This window comes from Dicentrarchus labrax, unplaced genomic scaffold (assembly GCF_905237075.1).
Source record: "Dicentrarchus labrax unplaced genomic scaffold, dlabrax2021, whole genome shotgun sequence".
In the NCBI taxonomy this organism is placed as follows: domain Eukaryota; kingdom Metazoa; phylum Chordata; class Actinopteri; family Moronidae; genus Dicentrarchus; species Dicentrarchus labrax.
In genome coordinates, this window is record NW_026136719.1 from 11,457,393 (window position 1) to 11,480,044 (window position 22,652).

Genomic DNA, 22,652 nt, shown 5'->3' on the forward strand with positions numbered 1-22,652 from the left:
ACATCAGTGTCCTCGAGTGGCTGCTGAGTCAGAGTCCAGGTATCAATCCTATTGAGAATATGAAAAAAGGCTGCTCACTCATGATCCTCATGCAACCTGACAGAGCTCGAGCAGTTTTGCAAAATAGAATGAATTTAGGCCACCTCTTCTCCCCCGTTTCCTGTCTATCTTCAGCTATGCTATCAAATAAAGACAAAAAGCCCCCCCACCTCCCTAAAAAGTAGTAACCGCTAAAGGTACATCTACTAATGTACTGAGGGGGTGAATATTGTTGCAAACAAGGATTTTGTATTTTTTTGCCATTTATTCATCACTTTTTAGAGTTATTTTTACTCTTTGACATTAAATAATTTAATTCCTGTTTATCTGCCACATTAAAACTAATTCTATTCAATGTCGTACGACAATAAAACATATTTTTAAGGACACTGTACAAGCAGCTGTTTTGCTGACATGAGATCTGTCACATTGGTATCTCTTCAGTATCTGAGATTTGTTTTGTTAGCAATATGGTGGCAGAGAAGACTGAAATCTATGTCTCCATATGTTTTGATACGTTTTCAGTATTTGAGCTTCCAGGCGAAACTCCATAATGTTTGAAGACCTGCAGAAGGGACAACACAGCTTTTCTGAAGACAGAGTGGACTGTAAATACAGCTTTGTATAAAAAAAGGTGCGTCATTTGTAAATGTGCTTCATTTATTGTTGTTGCCTGGTGAATGTATTGATTTCCAGTCTATTTTTCCCCCCAGGCAGTGCTGCAAATCAATAAAATGCAGTACAGTTTATGTCCTCCCTCCTTCTGTTGGCATCAGAATCAATTTCACACCCATCATAAAATGGCAAGGTGCCATTATGTTTTAACGTCATCATGTCTCAGAGCTCCAGTGGATACATTAATAAAGGTCTTTGTGACTGAATAAGCTCTTCTCTGGGAGCTTGCTCCGATAGTGACATTACCACTCACCCTGACAACAGGTAGAACCGCTCTCACTTTTAAGTCATCACATAGGACTTCAAGCTGATCCTGTCATAGTGGTAATGGAACAAAAATGGATTTTGCATTATATTTCAAACAAAAATTTTATTAATTATTTGAATGCTGCATATTCCAGATTATATGATGATACAAAATACTAAACATGCCTAAAGTTACAAGGAGTTTTGTCTCCCCCTTGCTGCACTGTTTGTGTACTCCTGTTTTCTCACTGTTACTCACGGTTTCTTAGAGTACTCGATTGTCACTGTTAAAAAAAGAAAATGAATAATATCCATCCCTGATTTTATATTTTCTTTAACATTAAAATCCCAATTCAATGCAGTTTGTTTGGCTTACACTTATTTTTGAAGAAGGGAAAGAGCATAGTCATAGAGTGTAAATATTAGATAATATAAGACCATGATCTCCATAAATCCGAGTAGAGGTAATTTGAACATACACAATGCAAAACTTTCCACCTGTCTTTCTGCTTTATCACTCTTCTAAGCCCTTCCCAACCCACCCACACATCATAAGGAGTTGGTTGCCCTACAAAACCCAAGCAGAACCTGTTAGTGGCAAATGAAGAAAACACAAATGGCCGTTTGAGGCCGTGGTGAGTCAGTCTCTATCTTCAGGGTCAGGCACCAATGTGGGGGTGGGAGGCCTGGCTACCAATTGGTACTCCAATTTATCCTCAGGTGTTGGATAGGGTTGAGGTCAGGACTTGGTGCAAGTTCTTCAACACCAAACTGTGAAAACTAGGACATGAAAGGAAACCAAGTGTCCACATACTTTTGTCTATATGGTGTATAAATTACAAGGGACTTACTGGAGCTGAAGTATTAATATAATTAATATAATGGCTGTATCTGATGTTTATGTCACTAGCCCAGAGAAAAGGTCTGTGCTATTCATGGCACCTTCAGTTCATCTGAAAGACCTATGTGAGATTTTCACACATTGTCACAAAGACACTGGACATAATTGGGTTTGTGTTAAAGCCTCCAAGGTGTCTTAATAGCAAAAAATGGCTACAACCTTAATTTTTTGCTGTCAGGAACATGCAATTGCATATTATAGGATATCAAAGTGCACGGATATCTTCTGTAATTTTATCCAAATGCAGCATGTGGGTGAAAAGAAAATGATGCTTTATCATGGAACAGTTTTCTTTAAGGAAGTCAGAAAACACATTAAAGAAACATCAAAATGCCGGAAATAACAAATGACACAGACTATAGATGAAAACCCATCTTCACTCACAACCAACAGCAACAAACCTATTACAGCTAAAGATTTTTAAGCTGTGGAAATGAGGTCACAAATAAAATGAAAACGCCACAGCCATTTTCACTTTGTATTATTCGACTCTTTGTCCTTAATAAAACCATTACTATTATGTAATACAAAGCGATAATAGTAAAAAAATAAATAAAAGACAAGGTACATCAAAACAGAAAAGTACAAACAAACATAATCCACAGACATTAATTCAACAGTTTTTTTCATTTAGTTCTTGTTCTTTATTAGAAGAACCCATTTGAACATCTTCAAATTCAAATTAAATTGAAATGAAGGTTGTTGGGTGGATTTAATTTACGCCAAAGTGAGAAATGGGTCTTTTATGTGTGAGCACTTTGAGTGATTGGAAGACTAGGAAGGCACTATACAAGTACAGTCCATTTACCATTTTACCAAAACATCTAATGAAAGACATAAAAACGACTAAGATTTCAACTGGAGGTGAATGGGGTGGAGGAGGGTCGCAATGATTTCGCACTGAAATGACAGCTGAAAGCAACAGAAAGGAGAACGGATTAAAAGTCTGACAGCAGCAACATGATTGGCTGGAGGAGATAGTTACTTAGTCTGATTGGTTTAACTGAAAGAGTAAACATCCATTATCAGCTGATTAAGAAGGAGAATGATAGAATTGTGAATGGATTAGGAATAATGAGAAGGTCCTGTTTGAACTTACACTGAGCTTCATTTGTAGGAAATTACCCATGGCACGTAGCCAGAGCTTCAAACAAAACAGACACAAGACTCACTTTGTTATTACTGTGTTAAAAGATGAATAGAGGTGCTGTAAAAAAAAGGCCCTGATGTCACCGATTCTAAACTAAAAGTGATACATTTCCCATAAAGCAACTCTGGCATCAACTGTGGAATAAACATGATGACATTTCAGTCCTCTGATGTCCTTTGATAGTTCAGACACTTTGTATTTGGTTGCTTGTGCTCAGTGAACAGGTACAACACAACACTGACCTTTAGAGTTACTGTGTGAGGAGTTCAGGGAGGTGGAAGTGTTTTGGCTTTTAGTTTCTTTCCTCCCGTTGAGACATGTTCAATGAGACTGAAAGATCTAATGGAGAACCAAAATCACATCTTATTGAACTTCACAGTCAATAAGATGTGAATCCCACCTTCTCATATGCTATCAACAAGTTCTCAAGAGAGAGAAAAAAGGCAAAAAGATTTACTGTTTTATTGCTTTAACATGTCACTGTTATACATGTTTTTCAATTTCTATTCTATCTATATGTGTATTCCTCTTGTCAGGCAAATAAAAAGATTTTTTTTATTTCAATTTGTTTATTTTTTACCTTACACTGAACATCTTTACATAGTTTTGTGATTCATGGACAGGTATGCAACCTACACATAAGTGTGATGTGGAAACTTGAAACATTCAGTACACTGAATGGACCTTTCAATGAAGTAAGAGATATATGTATATGTCTTTTTATAGATTAAAATGAGGTTGAAGGAGTAAGACTTTCTAATTAGGTAATTTATTTTTTGTGCAAAAAAACATAACAAACACAAATTATTATTTAGCTAAGTAGTTTTATATGTCTTAAATATGTCTGGAGGGGATCTTAAAAAAAAATTAATGAACTTGATTTATTACAAAAATGTTGATTTGCAGGAAAAAAAAAATCCTCCTGAATTTCTGCAGAAAGTTAGGGAATTCCTATGGAATTCCTTTATGGTCTTTAAACAATCCTGCAGGACCTTAACATTCTTCTGCAGGATTCCTGTAAGACTTTTTTAAAATGGGTTTCAAACACATGACATAGTAATGTGTTTTTATTAGTCTTAATGTGTGTGTCTTTCATTCCTTAAATTAAAAAGATAATAACAAATCCTTATTTACATTCCAGACTTTACACAGAATCAGCCTGACCCTAAAGATGACATGTTAAGTAGATGGTTGAGACCATGCAGGACAGAAATTTGGCAAGGCGCTTACATCACAATTAAACAAACAGAATCCAGACTGAATTATACACCCACTCATCACAACCTGGGCATGATCCTTTCCCTCTGTGAAACACCAAATTAGGACATTGCCGTGTAATATAGTGCCTGTAAATCTAGCATGTGACAGTGCAGAATAATCATGTCCAGTGAACACAGTGGTGCAAGAACTATGTGGTGTATACACAGTCAACAGTACTAAGACTCTTAACATAACCAAAGCACAAAGGCGCACATGAGGCTCCACTTTCACTACGCTATATAATGTAGAAAATGATATAGTGCACCGTAATTTGACAGCCATTTTTATTGATTTCATATTATGTGTCTTTCTACTGGAAAGAAAAATTCATGGTGCAATATGTTTAAGCTAAAGACAGACTTAGTGTCTGATTAATTTCCCAGAGAACTTCATGTAAATTGTGTTTACACACACACACACACACACACACACACACACACACACACACACACACACACACACACACACACACACACAAACACACAAATACAAATTCGATTTGTAAGACATACATTTACAATCACGGTTAATTTTTCAAACTGTGTACAACACAGCTGCAAAAACATTCTGTAACTAGACGACAGCTAACATTTAAAATACATCTCTGAATGTACACTTCAATGTCACAGTTATCACAGCATCTAATATTTAAAAATATATATACAAATACAGCAACAGGGTGCAGGCAGAATGTTATATCAATATCCATAAGAATATAAACCAATACCACATATTAGAGCGAACCATCATTTTTTGGCAACATAATGCAAAAGCATTTGATCCCTTTTATCAATTGAAAAAAAGTTATTTTTTATTATTTAGATGTGGTCCATGACTCCTTGAAGCGCCATTGTTTTGGTACTAGTGACCCTAGTGTGTTTGTAAAGATTAATACTGGTTTCTACTAAAAATATATCCTTTCACCTCCATAATATAACTTCATTAGAGATGATTATTGTTCACAGAAGGTAAATGCTACTCTTTCATGTCACTCCTATTGCAAATTTGGCACCTCTGTCCGAGTTTGTAAGCCTGGATGAAACCCTTAAAGGGACACTCATTGTGTCATTGTGGGAGCTGTGTCTTATCAAAACTGAATTTATATACTAGCCTACTAATTTACAGTAACAGTAGATACTTTTTAAAGTAAAACTATAATAATGCTGCATGGATTGTAATTAGCAATAGCAAATGTTAGCATGCTAATATGCTACACTAATGATGTGTCTCAATTCGAATACTTCTGTTAGTACAGTACACAATGCACACTACATACTTACTTGCGTAGTGCGGCAATTTTGACAGCATAGTGTCGTCTCAAATCGAGCACGACTATTGCACACTTGCCAGAAATGACAATCGTAACATTTTACCGTGTCACCTTCTCCTTTTACCTCAAATTGCAACCGGATCAAGCACCAATATCAGCTTATTTTTCACTGGATTTCTTCACGATATTAATAAAAAATTTACCTGCTTCTATTTTTTATTGCCTGTGTTTCCCCCGTTTCTTACAAGGTGGAAATTACACAGAAACTGTAATTTGCCCCTTCCACTACGTAGCGAAAATGGTAACCACTGGGGATAAGAAGTGTCCAGCGTTCCACACTCAACTTTTTGACGGTTATGAGTGCACCATCCAGGTACTAGAGACTGTATTCACAGTCTTATGCGGTGACTGTGAACATAGTAAACACAGGCTTAACATCAGCATGACGATTGTGAACATGTTCGCATGCTGAAATTAGCCGATAGCTTGTAGTAAATAAAGATATTTTACAAACTACAAGTATAACTCAGTGATTAATACATAAGTACATCACCAAAAGAGCAATCGATTGAATGGACATGTATTGTTTTAATTGATATCGTACTAAACAGTCTTATTGTATTATGTAGGGAACTGAAATAACAAGTTTCGAAAGCATGGCCATAGACTTGCATGCTTTACAATTTTCTCTCTTTCTTTTTAACAGACACCTTGACCAAGATGCTGCTGTTAGTTGGCAGTTAGAACATCTTGTCCCTTACACACAATCCTCCTGATAGAGCCTTCTGCCATTGATCATGCTTAGACTCGCCATGGAGTGATGTGTGCTGCGGACAGAGGTCACCCGCGTGTTATAATGTGACGGGCTCTGTAAGGAGCGTTTGAAGATCATACAACAGCAACAGCACAGCTGCTGGTTGAACTGCTTCTGGAAGGTCTTGCTCAGCAGGTAAAGGGCAAAGGGGTTGAGACAGGAGTTAGTGAAGGCCAGGATACGAGCTACAATGCTGCACACAAAGTGAACCAGGGAAGTGTCAACCTGGTGGGGGGAAAGACAGGGTGGAGGGTGAAGGGTGGAGGGTGGAGGAAAAAATGGTTAATAAGATGGAGAGAAATAGACATACTAGAGATATAAACAAATACATTATTTGGATATGAATGTGCTCCCAAAAGATAAAAACAGAAAGCTATTTTAGTAGTTGTGCAATATGTCCCAATGTGCTAATGGCCGTCAATAAATTTGTCTTTATTTTTAACAGACACTAGATTTCTTCCCATTGTCTACACAACCTCCAGTTTTTAAAGAGAAATCCTGCTACATGGCCCAATTAAATTCTGACTTGTATTTTCCACCTTGACCATTATGTAACACTTAATTCATTTAGGTACATGGTTAAAACATTAGGTTACAAATGTTGTTGTAATGTTGTATATATATTTTTGGGCAGCTAAACTTATACCTATACATATTATGAATACATGGCTGTAGAAAACCATTTAAACAGTAAATTAAGCTGTTCTATTGATTTCTAACAGCCAACTTCCAGTATAAATTCAAATACAAATTTTTTTTGTGAAATAAACAGAAGTAACTGTGAGTCACACTAGTCCAGTGTATAAAAAAGATAGAAACAAATAAACAGGCATGCTCTATTAGAAATATAGAGATGGGCTTTTTGTCTACCTGGGAGTAGTGATAGGAGCGGTATAAGTAGATGACGTGACTGGGAAGCCAGCATACTGCAAACAGACCAACAAACACCAGCACCGTCTTGGCCAAGCGCTTTCTTGATTCAACCTGTTGGTTGTAGAAACAAAACGTCAAATCCAAGGAGCAATGCTATTTTACAATAGACATTATTTTTAATAGAAACACATTCAACAAAGTAAGTGATTAAGGATATATTCAGATCTACTTAAAGTAGCTATACAACAAGGTAAAAATAATATTCATTCAGAATTCTACATACTATCAGCAAAAGTATTCAGAGTATCAGAGGAAATGAAACAGAATGACCCTTTTCATTATTTCAGTATTAGTAATGCACTTTCAAGTTGTAACCGGTGCAACCATTGAGTACTTCATTTGTAAATAATACTATAAAAGTTGGAAAACTGAATTAGCTGAATAAACTCATGACCTGAGTATTATCGGGTTACGGCCCTGGTATTGACAGTTTTAACACTGACCTGTTGTCTTGCATGCACGTTGCCCTCCACAGGCAGGTTTGAGGCGCTCCTCAACAGGCTCCGGGCGATGAAGGTGTAGTACATGGATATGACCAGCAGGGGAATTACGTAGAAAATGAGGAAGGACGCCATGGAGTGAATCTTAGGGTGCAGTTCCCCAGCATGGGGATATGGGGCACAGGTGACGAAGGTCTCATTAGTGGAGGTGACGTTGAAAGTGTGGAGGTCAGAGAAGATGGCCTCAGGAATAGCCAGGACCAGGGAGACAAGCCAGATGAGCGCCGCCCGCAGGACAATGCTGGTAGTGGTGCTTGATGTTTGGATATCCAGGGGCTTCACAATGGCCCTATACCTGATAGATAGATAGATAGATAGATAGATAGATAGATAGATAGATAGATAGATAGATAGATAGATAGATAGATAGATAGATAGATAGATAGATAGATAGATAGATAGATAGATAGATAGTTTTATGGTTATCTTACTGACTCTCACTCACTTTATGGACACCAAATGTTAAAATAATAACGTAAAAAGTGTTGCCCTTTTAGCATTTTAGTTATTTTTGGTCAGTGTGGTATAGTGTTAACAAGCTGAAAATAAAATATTGGTAAAAAATATGGTAAAGCGGACAAACAGTATCAATATTATTCATTTTGAGTCATTTCTGGGCACTTGTTAATTGTAAATTTAGTATTCAACTTAGTCCTGGAGGAAATATCTTACTGCTTTAATGCTGGGCAGTGTACAGTGTCTGCTGCAGCCAAAGTTGATGCTGATGAGATTTAGTAAAGGCGAACCAATAAGCTGAAATTATTATAGATAATATATTAACATCAAAGCTCTGTATGGGAAACTGCAGAGTTGAAGATTATTCTCTGTGAGTTCATCACTGTACAAGAAACCCTTTTACAAACAAGTACTCACTATCTATTGTTTATATAAAAATATGGATTATAGCTGCTTTAGCAAAGAGAGAACAGTAGAGTGGAGGTGGAATTTTAAGAGTTGTTGATATTACACCCTCAAGTTTTTATTGCATTGTTTCAATAAAGCATCAGCTTCAACTTCGGTGTGTGTACAATGTTTTTTTACCAAGGGTCATGGGTTTCTCTCTCTACAATATATACAATAACATAAAACTAATAATAATAATGATAACAGTATAAAATAAAAGCACAAAATTCATCATAATCTACCTTAATAATAACAAACATTCAGAATGTCAAAGGTATATAAACCACCAGCCAAAATAAGCAAGTCATCTGGCAATCTGTCAATTATGAATGTTGACAAGTCAGTTCTTAAAACAATTAATTTGACTATTTGACAGATGGTCCATTGGAGGGTCATACTCAATCAGCACAAAGCAATCAATTACAGCAAGTATTATGTAAGAGGAGAATAAAAACCAGACAGATACATGTTTGTCAGTCTGGCAACCAAAAAGCTTTTCTTAATAATTAGAACTGATCTAGTAAGGATTAAAGGTAAAAGTATCACTCCTGTTGAACTTGAAGAAGTAATAAAGAAAATGAGGGGTAAAGAAAACAAGGCTTATCTAGAAGATAACATCAACCTGATGCTGTTATGAATAAGTGAAGGGAGTAATGATTATTAAAATATTTGAACTGGTTTAAACCTGGTGAAAGGAAGGATATACTGAAAGCACTCATGTACTTTTTTCTTTGCCCACTTAACCTCCATAGTATATCTAATTATTATCTTCACCTTTAGTGTAATATTTGCTGCAGGACATCAGTAGTATTAGTCATTTTACAGTTATTTGTCTATATATATAGCATCTGTGGATTAATTACATATGTGATATGTTATGATCCAATAAAGGTAGACACAATATGAGATGAATAAATCCCTTTGTTTGTTATCTCGGCCGCCATCTTAATTGTATAGGAGCCGGGACACACCTGACAGGGGTCTGCACTCTACTGAGTGCACCCTTCTAGTTTAATCTTATTTTACTTTACCCTGACCTTACCCTCCACTCTTTGTGTCTTTGTGTCTACAGCAGTAGTTTATGATTACAAAAAATATATACGGTGGCCCCGAAGTGCATATCACTATGGCGGATTGGAAAAAACACAACAACAAATCAAAAACATAACAGAAAGTAGGAAACAAAACATGTAACAAAACACAATGTTGTTGTTTCTGATGATCAGCTGTCAGTCGGCTTTAGCAGCTGTGGAGACGTTTGATGCAGTCCGTGCCTGCACACATAGTGTGCTAATACTGCAGCAGATTGGACTGGTCCGACACATCACATCACTGTAGTTTCATACCGGAGTGAAGACAGATAACACCTTGTGTTATATGGGGTTCAAGCCCCACAGGGGTTGTTGTCTTGTGCTTTGTTCTTTGTTGTTGTGTTTTGTTAGGCCACCATAAAAACCTATGATGAATACATTTTGTAAAGATCACTTAACACAAGGACAATTATAAGAGCTGTACTCAATTGAAACAATTGCCTTGAACAACATATAACTGGTCAGATAACATTGTGAGTCCAGCGGCCTGCATGCTGCCACTCTCACTGTATTGTGTTTGACAATACATAGATAAACAGGCTACTTCATTACATGTCCCATTGGAGCGAAATATTGTAGTTTTATACCACCCCCAAATGATTAATAGTTAGATATTTAAAGACTCAGAAAACAGAAAACAATGGGGTCGTATAAGAAGAACATTTTCTGTTCAGCAGTTTTGGTTATTTTTGTTTTTCTTGAACTCTTTTTACTGGTTTTAAGTGCGAGGGGCTCAGTTAGAAAAAAGTGACGTCACGTAAAAAAAATTGACATAATATATTTTCCCTTATATTTTTTTTACCTAATTACATAATCCTTTTATACCAATTCATTTTTCATCTCACCGATTTGGAATCTTCACATATTTGTATCACGATTTAACTGTCTCACAATATATCTTTACATTCCTGATTCTCAGGCAAGTTCTGCAGTGATAAGAAGCATCTTCTTTCTATGACTTTCATGAGGATTTATGGAAGTTGATGGAAATGAATTTTCTTTCTTAAATCTGGAGAATATTTGTAGACCAGGGCACATCTGCAGCACTATAGTACTTCATTTTAATGCTGTTTTGTCAAACATTTTGCCTTTATCAAACCATTACAGCTCTTGCGAAGGGAAACAGTATGGCATGTCAGAAAGCAACAAACTTAGTTCTGGGCTTATCAAAACATCGCAAGGGTTTAATGAAATGTGAAATGTTGGCGAAGACCCATCAACACTCTCCGGCAGCCATGTCATCCCTGATGCATCAACTCTCACTCACATGCTGAGCACCATCCTGTTGCTGCAGCATGGAATTAACATTATTGATTTCCAATAAAACACAGAGAAGCTTGTCCAAGCGAATAAACGTAGAATACAGTAAGTGTGAGGATATATATTTGGAATATTTGAAATGGTAATTCTGAATAGGGAAAACACTTTGGGAACCAGCCGCTCCACCCATTGTGCACCTCTATGGCGTTTCTCTCCACTCTGCTCTTCTTCTCCGCTGTGCTAGCTATGGCAGGTAGTGGTGGGTGCAGTCTGTTGGAAATATTGAGAAATTGTGGAAATATTGTATTTAAACTTTGGTTTTACCAAAGGGCAAACATTTTACCATTCCAGGCATACAGCAGAGACCACAAAAAATACCAATAAAGATCAAATATGTTGCTGATAACAAGAAATACAGTAAATTTTTTCCCCAAGGTTTGTGTTGACAATTTTATGTGACCAAATCACAAGTTAAAGTACAGAGTATCCTGGTTGCAAATAATGCTAGTTAATAGTTAGCTGCCCTAGTATTACAAATAGTTTGTCATCCATAACCTTGGGCCCTGAGTAAATATCTGTGATGGAAATTCACATGCCTTTATTGCGAGAGCTGATTGCCACTATTAGACGTGAGCTTGATTGTCCACTGACAATGACAAGCAACCACAAAAATACACTGGGAATTATGTTTATTCTTGCTTAGAGTTAGATGAGAAGATTGATACCAGAAAAAAAACAGTACCAAATTTGTTCATATGTCAAAATGGTGTTCACATTACAGATAGCGTTGCACTTGTACATCTATGACAAGTTTGCAGGTTGTACTCTGAAGAAACTTGAAGCATAATGCAAAATGACTTACCTTATTGCACAGGTACAGCTGATATTGTCGCTATCAAAAATGTTTGGCAGTACAATTTTACCAGTGGCAGAAGAAGTACTCAAGTAGTTATTTACTCAAGTCAAAGTAGCAATATAACAGGGTAGAATATAAGTCAAACTCTTGCATTGAAGACAAGTAAAATTAAAAGCATCAGAATATACCAAACATAAAAGTATGCATTATGCAAAATTTCAGAATAATGCAGCCTATATTATATTATCGGATCACAATCTATAATTTGATCGATTAATGCACATTTTAATGTCCGAACTGGTAAATGTGGTGTCAGTTTCTTTATTTACTGCTGTGTAGCTTAATCTATAATAACATTATCATATATTTGCTGCTGGTAATATTTTACAATTCCAATCTGTAAAGTATAGTGTGTATATAGTTATTGCCTTTAATTGATAGTGACAGCTGAAGAGATGCAGCAAAGAAAGGGAAGGGAGAGAAGATGACGCAACAAAGGGCCGCAGGTCGGATTCGAACCCCTAACCACTGAAATCTTAATCCTACAGCTCAAAAAAGACGCATCATTGTCATTATTTCCATCTGAGACTCTAGGAGCGGCTGTTGCTCAGAAATTATCCTTGAGCAAGATACTGAACACCAAATTGCTCCGAGGCCGTGCATCGGTGTGTGAGTGTGTATGAATGTTAGTTTCTGTTCGATGGGCTTTGCCATCACTGAGTGAAAGGGTGAATGTGGCACATAGTGTAAAAGCGCTTTGAGTGGTCGGAAGACTAGAAAGGCGCTATACAAGTACAGGTCCATTTACCCTTTACCAGAGATGACAAGATGAAGAACTAAAACACGCACAGGTTGGACTTTCACTAACCCATGCTCACACATCACACTTACCCGTGATTAAAACAATATTTTTTTGTTTATTAGTTGTATTTACTTTCTGTTTCGAGGGCTGATCCAAGATTATTTTTCTCTCAGGTTTTAAACGGATGCTTACTGTGATATTTTTATGAAATCATTCTGATATATATATATATGTTTTTAAGCGCACACAAACATTGTAGACCTGTAACTACATTTAAGTTTTCCACTGAAACATTTTCCTCCAGACTGAGACAGTTATTTACACCTAAATAGTCATCTTAATGTCATTTGAGAACAAAAGTTTGAAATCATTAATTGACAGCAATTATTTGATGATTGGTTGGTTCTGCAGGCCTAGCAATGCACTGCCGTTATCGTTGTACACGTGTCAGCAGCCTTAAACAGAAGCACACAGCTCCAGCGTGCGTAATACTCCCCTGATCAATACACGGTTAAATATTTGCTTTCCATTATACTGATAAAACATCCATTTCATATATATATATTGGCGTGTCCCTGTTTTTATAATCACAAAAACAACATTAGAATTGTATCATGTGGCTGCCATATAAACCATTTTTAAATCATTAATTACAGGGTCAATAAGATTATTATAACAACAAAAACCGTAGCCTACCTGTCAGCAGAGAGGGCTGTGAGAGTGAACACAGACACCCCAACCGAGGTGAGCTGAATGAAGGGGATGACTTTACATCCCACTCTCCCGAACAGCCACTCCTCTGACAGGTAGCGGCTGGCATCCACCGGAGCGCAGGTCACCAGCAGTAAAACATCCCCCAGCGCAAGACTCGACATGAAGAGATTCGGCACATTGCGGATGGATTTGGCAGAACAAAAAGTCTTGATGAGCGTGATGTTGCCGATTAGCCCCAAGACGCCGATTACACCGTAAACAGAAGCAATGGCCACGCCGGTGAACCACATCGTCCCTGCCGAGCTTTGGAGAGAAGTGACGCTGCGCGACGCGTTTGGGTATAGATGCTCCATCTGTACCACCGTAAAACCAATCGACTGCTCGAGATATGTTCTTTTTTTAAATACAAGTTCAAACTCAGAGAAGATGCGGACAGGTCCTGTGGGGTTTCAGAGAGAAAGCACAACTATTGTGGTGACAATTTCAACTTTAGAGTTGTGTGTGCACGTCCTCCTCAGTGTTTGAGAGTGGGGGTCCGCTATAGCTGCTGCCACCCAGTGCGCTGAGCGGTACACAACATGCACCAATCAATATATGTGTCAGTGGGATTGAATTTAAGAGAGAAAACAGTAAACTCTTTAGAAGTATGATAGAGAAAGCTCAATTTGAGAATTATCATTAATGCTTAAAACGGTCTACAGCATTTGGTAAAATAAAAAAAAAACGTTTGCTGTGTTTGTTTGTCATGTTTTTTTTTTTTTTTTAAATCTGTCTTATCTCTTCTATCTTACTTTTTTCTGTTTTTCCTCTAATGTTGGATCAAAATGGAAACATGCTTTTAGCTTTTATAACTGACTATATTCTATACTCTTTGTAAGGACTGAGTGATTGCAGTCCTGCATTTACTTTTATTATCTATCCATCCATCCATCCAAGGGAGAAGGGTACTGTTCACTTTTAGCATCATATCACTAGTCCAATTATTTTGTTACAAGTGGCACTAAAAGCTGCTGCAGGTTTTCAGAAGGCACTGTACGGAACCTAGTTAAACCTTCTGACAGCACTGCAGTATTTTTTAAATATTTATTTACATAGAGAGCTGGATGAAATAATGGCAGAATGATGGGGAATGACAAGCATCAAAGGCCCCCGACTGGATATTACAATAACATGGTCAGTGTCTTAAATCCCTATAGACGACCAGGATGTGTTTTTGCTTCACCTGCATGCAGGATCAAAAACTGGATCATAGCATTCCAATGATAAATCTTCAGTGTATGAGTTCAATGTATCTAAAACCATAAATGTTCCCATTGATGACAGAGATGATGTCACAGAGAGTGGTACACCTGCTAAGAGTATTGACATTTAGCTTCAGCATTTGACAAACAATTAACATGGGATGTAAATACAGAGATGGTCCTTAAGCATGGGAGTACATCCTATTGAAACTTAAGTGCAGTGCAGTTATTTTTTGTCATTTTAGCAATTTGCTATTGAGTCTTTTGACCTTTTACATGAGGGATTCACAGCACATAGCTAATTAGAGAAACAGAATAAGAAATTACAGTTAAGATCTGTCTAAAGATTGCTGGAGCAAAACAAGAACTATTTTTTCTTTATTTTCTTCAAAGGAAATCAATGAGCATACTGAGTCAATTCAGGGCATTGTTATGCTTTTTAAACTTGATCATTATTCCAAGTCTTTAATTTACTATTGATCTGTATAGCTTCTTTAATACTTCCTATTCAGGATAGCTGGAAATCCATATAACCTCTTAACTATTGTTTTTTGTTTTTTTCCCTTTATGTGTGTGTCTGCGTTATTGTAAGCTGTCATTAGAAATGACCCTGATGGGGATACATATGTTTTAAATTGAAAAGAACTGAATTACTATTACAGTGTTACTGCAAAGTGAAAAAACCTGCCAGTGGCAGGATTTCTTTCTTTGTATGAGTGACTATAATCTCATAGAACTAGAAGCGTAGCTTAACTCAGCAGGTGGTTTAAAATATAATATATATATAATACATAATATAATACATAGTTAAACATTTCCACTTCTGTTTAATGAGTTTTTCTTCCAACCTGTAACTGTGATTGAGGGACAGAGATATATTTTTGCACATAAACAGAAAAAGAGGTATTATTTGCAGGCAAGTAAAATGAGCCTCTTTTGTGACCTCTGCACTCTGTATGTTACTCCTATGGCCTTAATTATTTAATAATATAATAAGAATAAGAAAAGAAAATGCCAAAAGAAATGCAATACACTGTAAAGCTGTGATTTTTTGCATTTTTATTAATAGACAAAAAAGAATCCCATACACTCACACACACGTGTAGGGGAGTCTATAACCTTGCGCCCTGGCAATAAATATCTTTAATGGAAAATTACATGCCTTTATTCCGAGTACTTAATACTGCAATTAGACCTGAGCTTGGTTATCCACTGACAATGACCAACAACCACAAAAATAGACTGCACCTCTAAACTTCTCTATGCCAAGTTTGCAGGTTGTACTGCAAATTTTGAAAATTTGAAACTCATAATTTTCAATTCCATACTAAATTTCATGACAATTCAATCCAGTAAGATAGAGATTTCACTCAAAATTACAAATTTCAACCTCATGATGATGCTAAAAGAAAGTCAAGGGTCAAAGTCATTAGGCTTTAGCCTCTGAAAGCCAAACATTTTGTGCCAGTCTGTTCAGTGTTCACTCATCTTAAGATATTTCATTGTCTTTATCCTTTTTCTACTGCTTATCCAGGACTGGGTTGTGTTGGCAGCAGGCTACACAGGTGGTTGAACAGATACAGATAATGGTGTTCTTGCTTATCCCCAGTAGACCAATAAATTGAAAGCTTTTCCTTCCAGTTTAGCTCCCTCTTCAGCATAATGCTCCGATGTTAACAATTGCTTGTCACTGCTGACGCTGTACTAACCCGCCTGACGATCTCACACTTGATTTTAGCCTCGGGGCAGCAACTCACTCCCAACCAATTAAATCGACCAAACCACCACCATGTTCCACTGTATAAGAGAAAAAACTTAGACCTGTTGGTGGCACCATAAGAAAAGTCCAGTAAGTCCTCAGGGGAATGTAAATATCTGTACCACATTCATGGCAATCCATCTAGTAGTTATTTAAATATTTCTGTCAGAGCCAACATGTTGGACTGACCAATTAGCACTGCCATCCATAGAGTCACACAGCTAGCATTTCTGTAAATTAAGTTAAGTATATTAAAATCATCATTTAGATTTCCTAAAGGTTTTGGGCGACTGCAGGTTTAACCATTACAACTTTAATCGTTAATATTATTAGTGTAGATTGTGCTCTTACATCTTTTGTAGGATTTAGTGACATCTAGCTGTGAAGTAGTAGATTGCAACAAACTGAAAACCGCTCGCATCTGTATTTGAATACCTGGGAATAAGATCGAGCTATAAGTGCGTAGGAGAAACTCTCCTCTCTCGTGAAAGGCCCTATGAGAGTCTGAGGTCAGTTCAGATCCAGGCTTTTGAAACTGTGAATATAGTCCAAAAATGGTTGAGATGCACTAACCAGAGAGTGAGTCATGTTATGCTCCTGTGAAGGCCATGGGATGTAGTATTTTCACAGACTGACTGGTTGAATTTACCTTATCTCCTGGTAGCTCCACATCCTGCAATAACCCAGGGGGCTTCTGTATAAAGTGATGTGTCTATGGACCCTCGACTGCCTCAGGATAATGGAACTTCACAGGTACCACAGATGAAAAAGGGCTTACAGTCCATCAGCAGGCGCTCAAGTAGAGAGATGATCTATGAAAGACCCCTTACAGGTGATGCACTGAAATGTATTGTCAACACAGACATTGTAGACACAGGAACAGAAACAACGATGACCAGTAATCAGCAGGGTGTAATATGCCACAGAGAAAAAACACCTCTAATCCCTTTTTATCTCAGTGGCTCGTCAAGAGCTGCCAGGCAATTTTGCTTGGTTTGTATTAGAATGCAAATAAAAGGTGTTGCGGGGCCCAGCGTCATCATGTGGAGGCAAGATAAGACCTCCAGGAACACAAGAGATAATAAAGTGTTAAGTGGAGGAGAAGGAGGGGATGAGAGAGAGAAAAAGAAACCTGGAGGTAAGAGGGTGGCTTGGATAAAGTACAAACTGTGTACTTTCATTCACATACATACAAATATACAATATATATATATATATATATATATATATATATATATCACCTGTGCATGGGTGGCAAAAGCACAAATGTATGCAAGCAAACAATCGTCTTTTGATTCCTTTAAACCTTATAAAAGTGCTTCTGGCTTTGTGAAAATACAATAAATGAAATTAATTATTCACACAAGGAAAAGGTTACTCTTGTAGCCCAAAATGTCACGGAAATATCACGCAAAAGAGGTTATGATGCTCTCACTATAATCAGACTCATGCTGCCTAATTTTACAGCGGAAATACACAGTTTAATTATCTTTTGTTGCGATCTCCTGCCTGTAATGTTGTACTGTATGCCACAAAATGCCACAGTGAAGCTCTTGTACAGAATTGAGGTAGCAGGCTTCAACAGGTCACAGGAAACCTTTTAACTGACAAATAAAAAGCTGATAAGATAAGATAAAACCTTTACAGCCTCCAGCATTGACTATATTAAGGCAGCATATTCTTCATCTCTGCTTCACAGTCGCCAGTCAGTGATGATACATATGCCGTAAGTGTCACAGTGAGACACTTATGAGAGTTACAAAAGAGGCTTATTTGAAACATATACATCATGCTCATTTAAAATGTTAAATTATCATTAATATCTGCAATCTACAAACACAATTTCTTATGCTCATGTTGCATGAGTGGAAATTCTTTAATGTGCTAAAGGATGAGAGTGGTTGCGTCTATATAGACAAAGTTTCAGGAAGCCAAACCACAAACTTTTACAACATCCTTGGGCAGACAATCATGAACCCAGTATCAGCAATGCCACCCGATGGTTTGACACACTTTGATTGGATTACAATAATGATGATCATAATTTTATTAATTAAGCTTTTCAAATAAGATAACAAATCAATGTGTAGTTGTAGATAGCATACATTACTTAAAGTTGTCAACAAGTCAGGGAAGAACATGATATCATTCTTTTAAAACGTTTTTTACTTTGTCTAGTGCTGCACAAATGAGCCCATTTTCTTTTGAAAGTGGTTGCCAGTGGTTACAGCAGGCCAATTTGGGAGACAAAGGTACAAACGAAACGAAATGGCACTAAATGCCAAAAAGCTTTCCATGGAAACAGAAATTGGATACCACAATAAACAAGCAACAATTGGGATGTGGTTGCTATCTCAGTGTATGTTTTAATTATTATCATTATTCTATCTATGTGGTTATGAGGTGGTCCTCATGTAAATGTTACCAATCTAAATTCTAAATATTCTAATAATCTAATAATCTTGATCACAGATCAACCATTAGCCCAAGTTAGATAGGACAAATATCAAGCAGTAGCTTACTGTATGCATATTACAGACCAACATGAGATCCTATTGATCTAACTTTCTGCCATAAAGCAAATAATATTTTACCAAAATGTCTAGAATCTGATATTTTTATGCCACATTCTACTCATGAAAGGGGCATGTTTTCCTGTTTAAAAGTATTTATTTTTCCACACCAGAAAAGCACTCAACTTGGGGCGTATTCAGTCATACACTGTAAGAAAAAAACCCGTAAAAAAAACGGAACCGTAAAATACCCTAATCCAAATAATGTGTAAACACACACACACACACACACACACACACAGGAGGTGAAACTGGCACCTCTCCAGCTACCAGTCCACACTCCATATTTTGTGGTGTGTGGGACTTGAACTGGTGACCCTCCGGTTCCCAAGCCAAGTCCCTACGCACAATATTAGCCAGTTTACTGTTGGAGGCATAGACATGCAAAATATTACTCAACAGCCTTACACATACATTCATTCTTACATAATATTCTTATTATGACTGATGTGAACTTGGTTTCATTCTCTGTATGTTTTGCCTCTGCTTGCCTACCTGACCCTTGGTTTAATGCTGCACCCCAGCAGCCGGTGATATCTTGTCACTCCTGGTTCTTCAGCCTTCTCATGATCACACAGGTAATGCACAACTATAGGTTCTGTGCTGTGTAAAGTACAGATGGACACAGTGAAGAATATGGTAAATGGATTATTCTTGCATATATAGTGCTTTTCTAGTATTATCAACCACTCAAAGCACTCTACAATACATGTCTATCATTCACCCATTCACACAATGATGGCAGGCTCTACCAGGGTGCCACTGCCAACCCATGAGGGAACTCATGAGGGAGCCCTAATTATTTACACACACATTCCCACACTGATGTACAGCATCCATGGCAACTTGGGGTTCGGTGTCTTGCCCAAGGACACTTCAACAGGTGGACTGGAGGAGCCAAGAATCGAACTGCCAATCTCAGCAAATTCTGCATTTGGCCTTGTGCCGGGACAGGACAGGTCACGTTTATTCAAATTTCTTTGTTCTACTAAGTCCTCTACTAGATAAGGAACACCAGATGAGAGATAAGGATGGTAGCTATGATAAGCATTCAATCTCATTCAGTCTCTAAGACTGATCAGGATTAATTGGGCAAATATGATTCAAATCCCTCTTAAACATTCATCTACTGCTTCCTTAAAATGTTTTGTAGTATAGGCTATATATTTTTTTACTTTCTTTTCCCTCTGGCAATCATAACCTTGCCTTGATGAGCATGTCTCTGGAATTAAAATAATATCAGTGAATTTATGTATTATGTAAACACGTACATAGAACTTAACATAAATTTTGATTCAAATTTGACCTGGATCTAGTGAGATGGATTTTAGACCCACTAGAGTGGGTCAAATCAAGGAAAATGGTTGTTCTGGGGAACCTTGAAACTGTAAAACTGTATATTCTATGTCTGGGAACCTTGAAACTGTAAAACTGTATATTCTATGTCTGTGTGTACACGCAAAGTTTCCTACTACTGCATTGAATGCACTGACTAGTTTGCAATACATTGAGGATTAATAATGAATGTATTAATGTAAGATAGGCTATTATACGACATATTCAAAATAGATCTGTAGTTCAAAATATGGTATAGACACTTTTTATGAGGACTTTCTTGGACTGGGTCAAATTTGACCCGGTCCATACTGTGAAGGCACTGGATATGAACAGTTTGTAAGGGTCAAGTAAATGAAATATCCATTAAACAAGGACGAGATTAGCTTAAATCCCCTAACAGTTTCACAATGTTTGTGTAGGTTAACATTTTGGATGTTATAACAGATGTGACGGTCCCTGTCTAGTGTTGATGTGCTGATGTGGTTGACCAGTTATTGTTTTTCCTATGTGTCCTTGAAGGTACCATCAGCAGAGTACGGATTTAAGGATAAAGACCCTGTCTCAACTCTGTTCTGGTCTCTCTCTCGCATTCGGCTGCATCCCCGCCAGCAGCAGCACATTCTCTTTGTTTGGTTTCTGCTTTGTTTTCACTTTAAAACATTTACACTTCATATTGCTCACACATCCACATTTACATTACTGATGTTACTGACTGACACATCTCACATTTGTACTTATAACCTCAGTTGTTTAAGTTACAATAATAAATTCACTCATTTCTGGCCATCTGTTGTGTCCTGTGCCGTATTTGTCATAGCCTAGGAGCCGGGCTATGACACAGGGTGTTAATAAATAATAAATAGTCACATCTGACCATCTAAAGCTAGCAAGGGAGGGATGGGCAGGGCAAACACAAACAAAAAGATTCCATTAACGTTAGACCAGTCATCTCTCTCTCACATACAGACACACTTACACACACACACATGTTGTGAACAGAAGTTAGACTGCATTATAACTTTTAAATTAATATTCTCAGAAGGCTGTTACCACTCACCAAAACTGCTACCATTATTACACAAGCAAGTACAATTACGTTATAACAACGTAACGTAAGTTAACGCTATTACTGAGCTGTAAGTTACATTAGGTTGACTCAGCAACAAAATGTATGAATACATGGCCCTTTAGAGCTTCCGTAGAAATAAACCTTTATATAACGAGCAAAACATTTAATAACGGGCAAATATTGTAATTATTATATAAATATTCTGTAAAAGAAATGATAAATAACTGTAGTTTGTCATTATTGGCTTAACACATAAAATAACAGGCGGGTTGTTAATTTACAGATAATGTCTGTTATTTTACTGTTTTTTTAATACTATTTAAAAAGTAATTTACTTTAAAATTAGGATTTTTTTTTAGAGTGTAGGCTTATTCCATTTATGTGCACCAGGATATATATTTTTTGGGGATATTTTTCCAGTCACATACACCTAGGTGCTGTGGTAGACCTACTGCACAGCAACACAACTCAAGGATGAGCCAAGCACAAAAGATAGTGTGTTTATGCCACTAATGTGTGGTTACATCTGTGTGAATGTATTTACTTGGGTTTACTGAGTTTAATAATTGGGGGTTTGTGTTTTGAAAATATTAACTTTTTATATGAGTAATCTGGTGTTCAAAATAATGCACTTACCGTGGCACTCGACAGATGGCAGTGAGAGATTGTGGATTTGTAACATAACTACCGGGGGTTTAATGGTAAGCTACAACCTGTCGTCTCCTTTATTGTGTCATCACTTCTTTCCTTTACTACAGAATGCATTTGATATGTCTGTTTATAGGTGCTGCAGCTCATAACATTTAAAGTAACTTATAGTCTAAACAAATATTTGATCCGACATTAGATGGTGATATGCTTGAATTCCTGAAACATTTGCCGTTTCCTTATTTCTGTCTCTTTCATTTCCCGTTGTTCTTGTTGTTGTGTTTGTGTGTGTGTGTGTGTGTGTGTGTGTGTGTGTGTGTGTGTGTGTGTGTGTGTGTGTGCGTGTGCGTGTGTGCCTTCAGGTGATAAACCCTCGTCAAACCGGTCTGACAGCACCTTCTCTTGTTCGAACAGCACACATACACCAGTTTTTCTCTGCCCCACCCACACTGGAAAGAAGTTTGGTTTTGTCAAAACTTTAATGCCCCTCTATCTGTTTCTCTCTTGCAACATAAAGCTGAGTGTTAAAGGATAACAAATAAACACAATGATACTCATTTCTGTTCGTATTATAGGTTATTGACACCATAAAATATAGCTCAAGATTGAC

General features: G+C 37.1%; 1 protein-coding gene and 1 long non-coding RNA gene across 2 annotated transcripts; both read right to left on the reverse strand.

Annotated features, from left to right (window-relative positions):
• Window positions 1-3,947: 3,947 nt before the first annotated feature.
• On the reverse strand, window positions 3,948-14,175 carry grpr (gastrin-releasing peptide receptor). The gene is made up of 4 exons (XM_051379111.1): window positions 13,397-14,175; window positions 7,732-8,083; window positions 7,226-7,339; window positions 3,948-6,580 (listed from the first exon to the last, which is right to left on the reverse strand). The coding sequence occupies exons 1-4, from the start codon at window positions 13,765-13,767 to the stop codon at window positions 6,299-6,301; spliced, it is 1,119 nt and encodes a 372-aa protein (XP_051235071.1). The 5' UTR covers window positions 13,768-14,175; the 3' UTR covers window positions 3,948-6,298.
• Window positions 14,176-15,697: 1,522 nt separating this feature from the next.
• Window positions 15,698-19,937, reverse strand: LOC127351523 (uncharacterized). Its single transcript, XR_007880907.1, has 2 exons — window positions 19,483-19,937; window positions 15,698-19,351 (listed from the first exon to the last, which is right to left on the reverse strand). It is a non-coding gene; the product is annotated as an uncharacterized LOC127351523 (long non-coding RNA).
• Between the last annotated feature and the right edge of the window lie 2,715 nt (window positions 19,938-22,652).

Bases quoted from the DNA above. Each gene is read 5' to 3' on its own strand.
- grpr (XM_051379111.1), bottom strand. From the start codon at position 13,767: ATGGAGCATCTATACCCAAACGCGTCGCGCAGCGTCACTTCTCTCCAA. The intron at 8,084-13,396 runs GTAGGCTACGGT...TCTATCTATCAG, and splicing joins ACAGCCCTCTCTGCTGACAG to GTATAGGGCCATTGTGAAGC. The intron at 6,581-7,225 runs GTAGACAAAAAG...TCCCCCCACCAG, and splicing joins GCTCCTATCACTACTCCCAG to GTTGACACTTCCCTGGTTCA.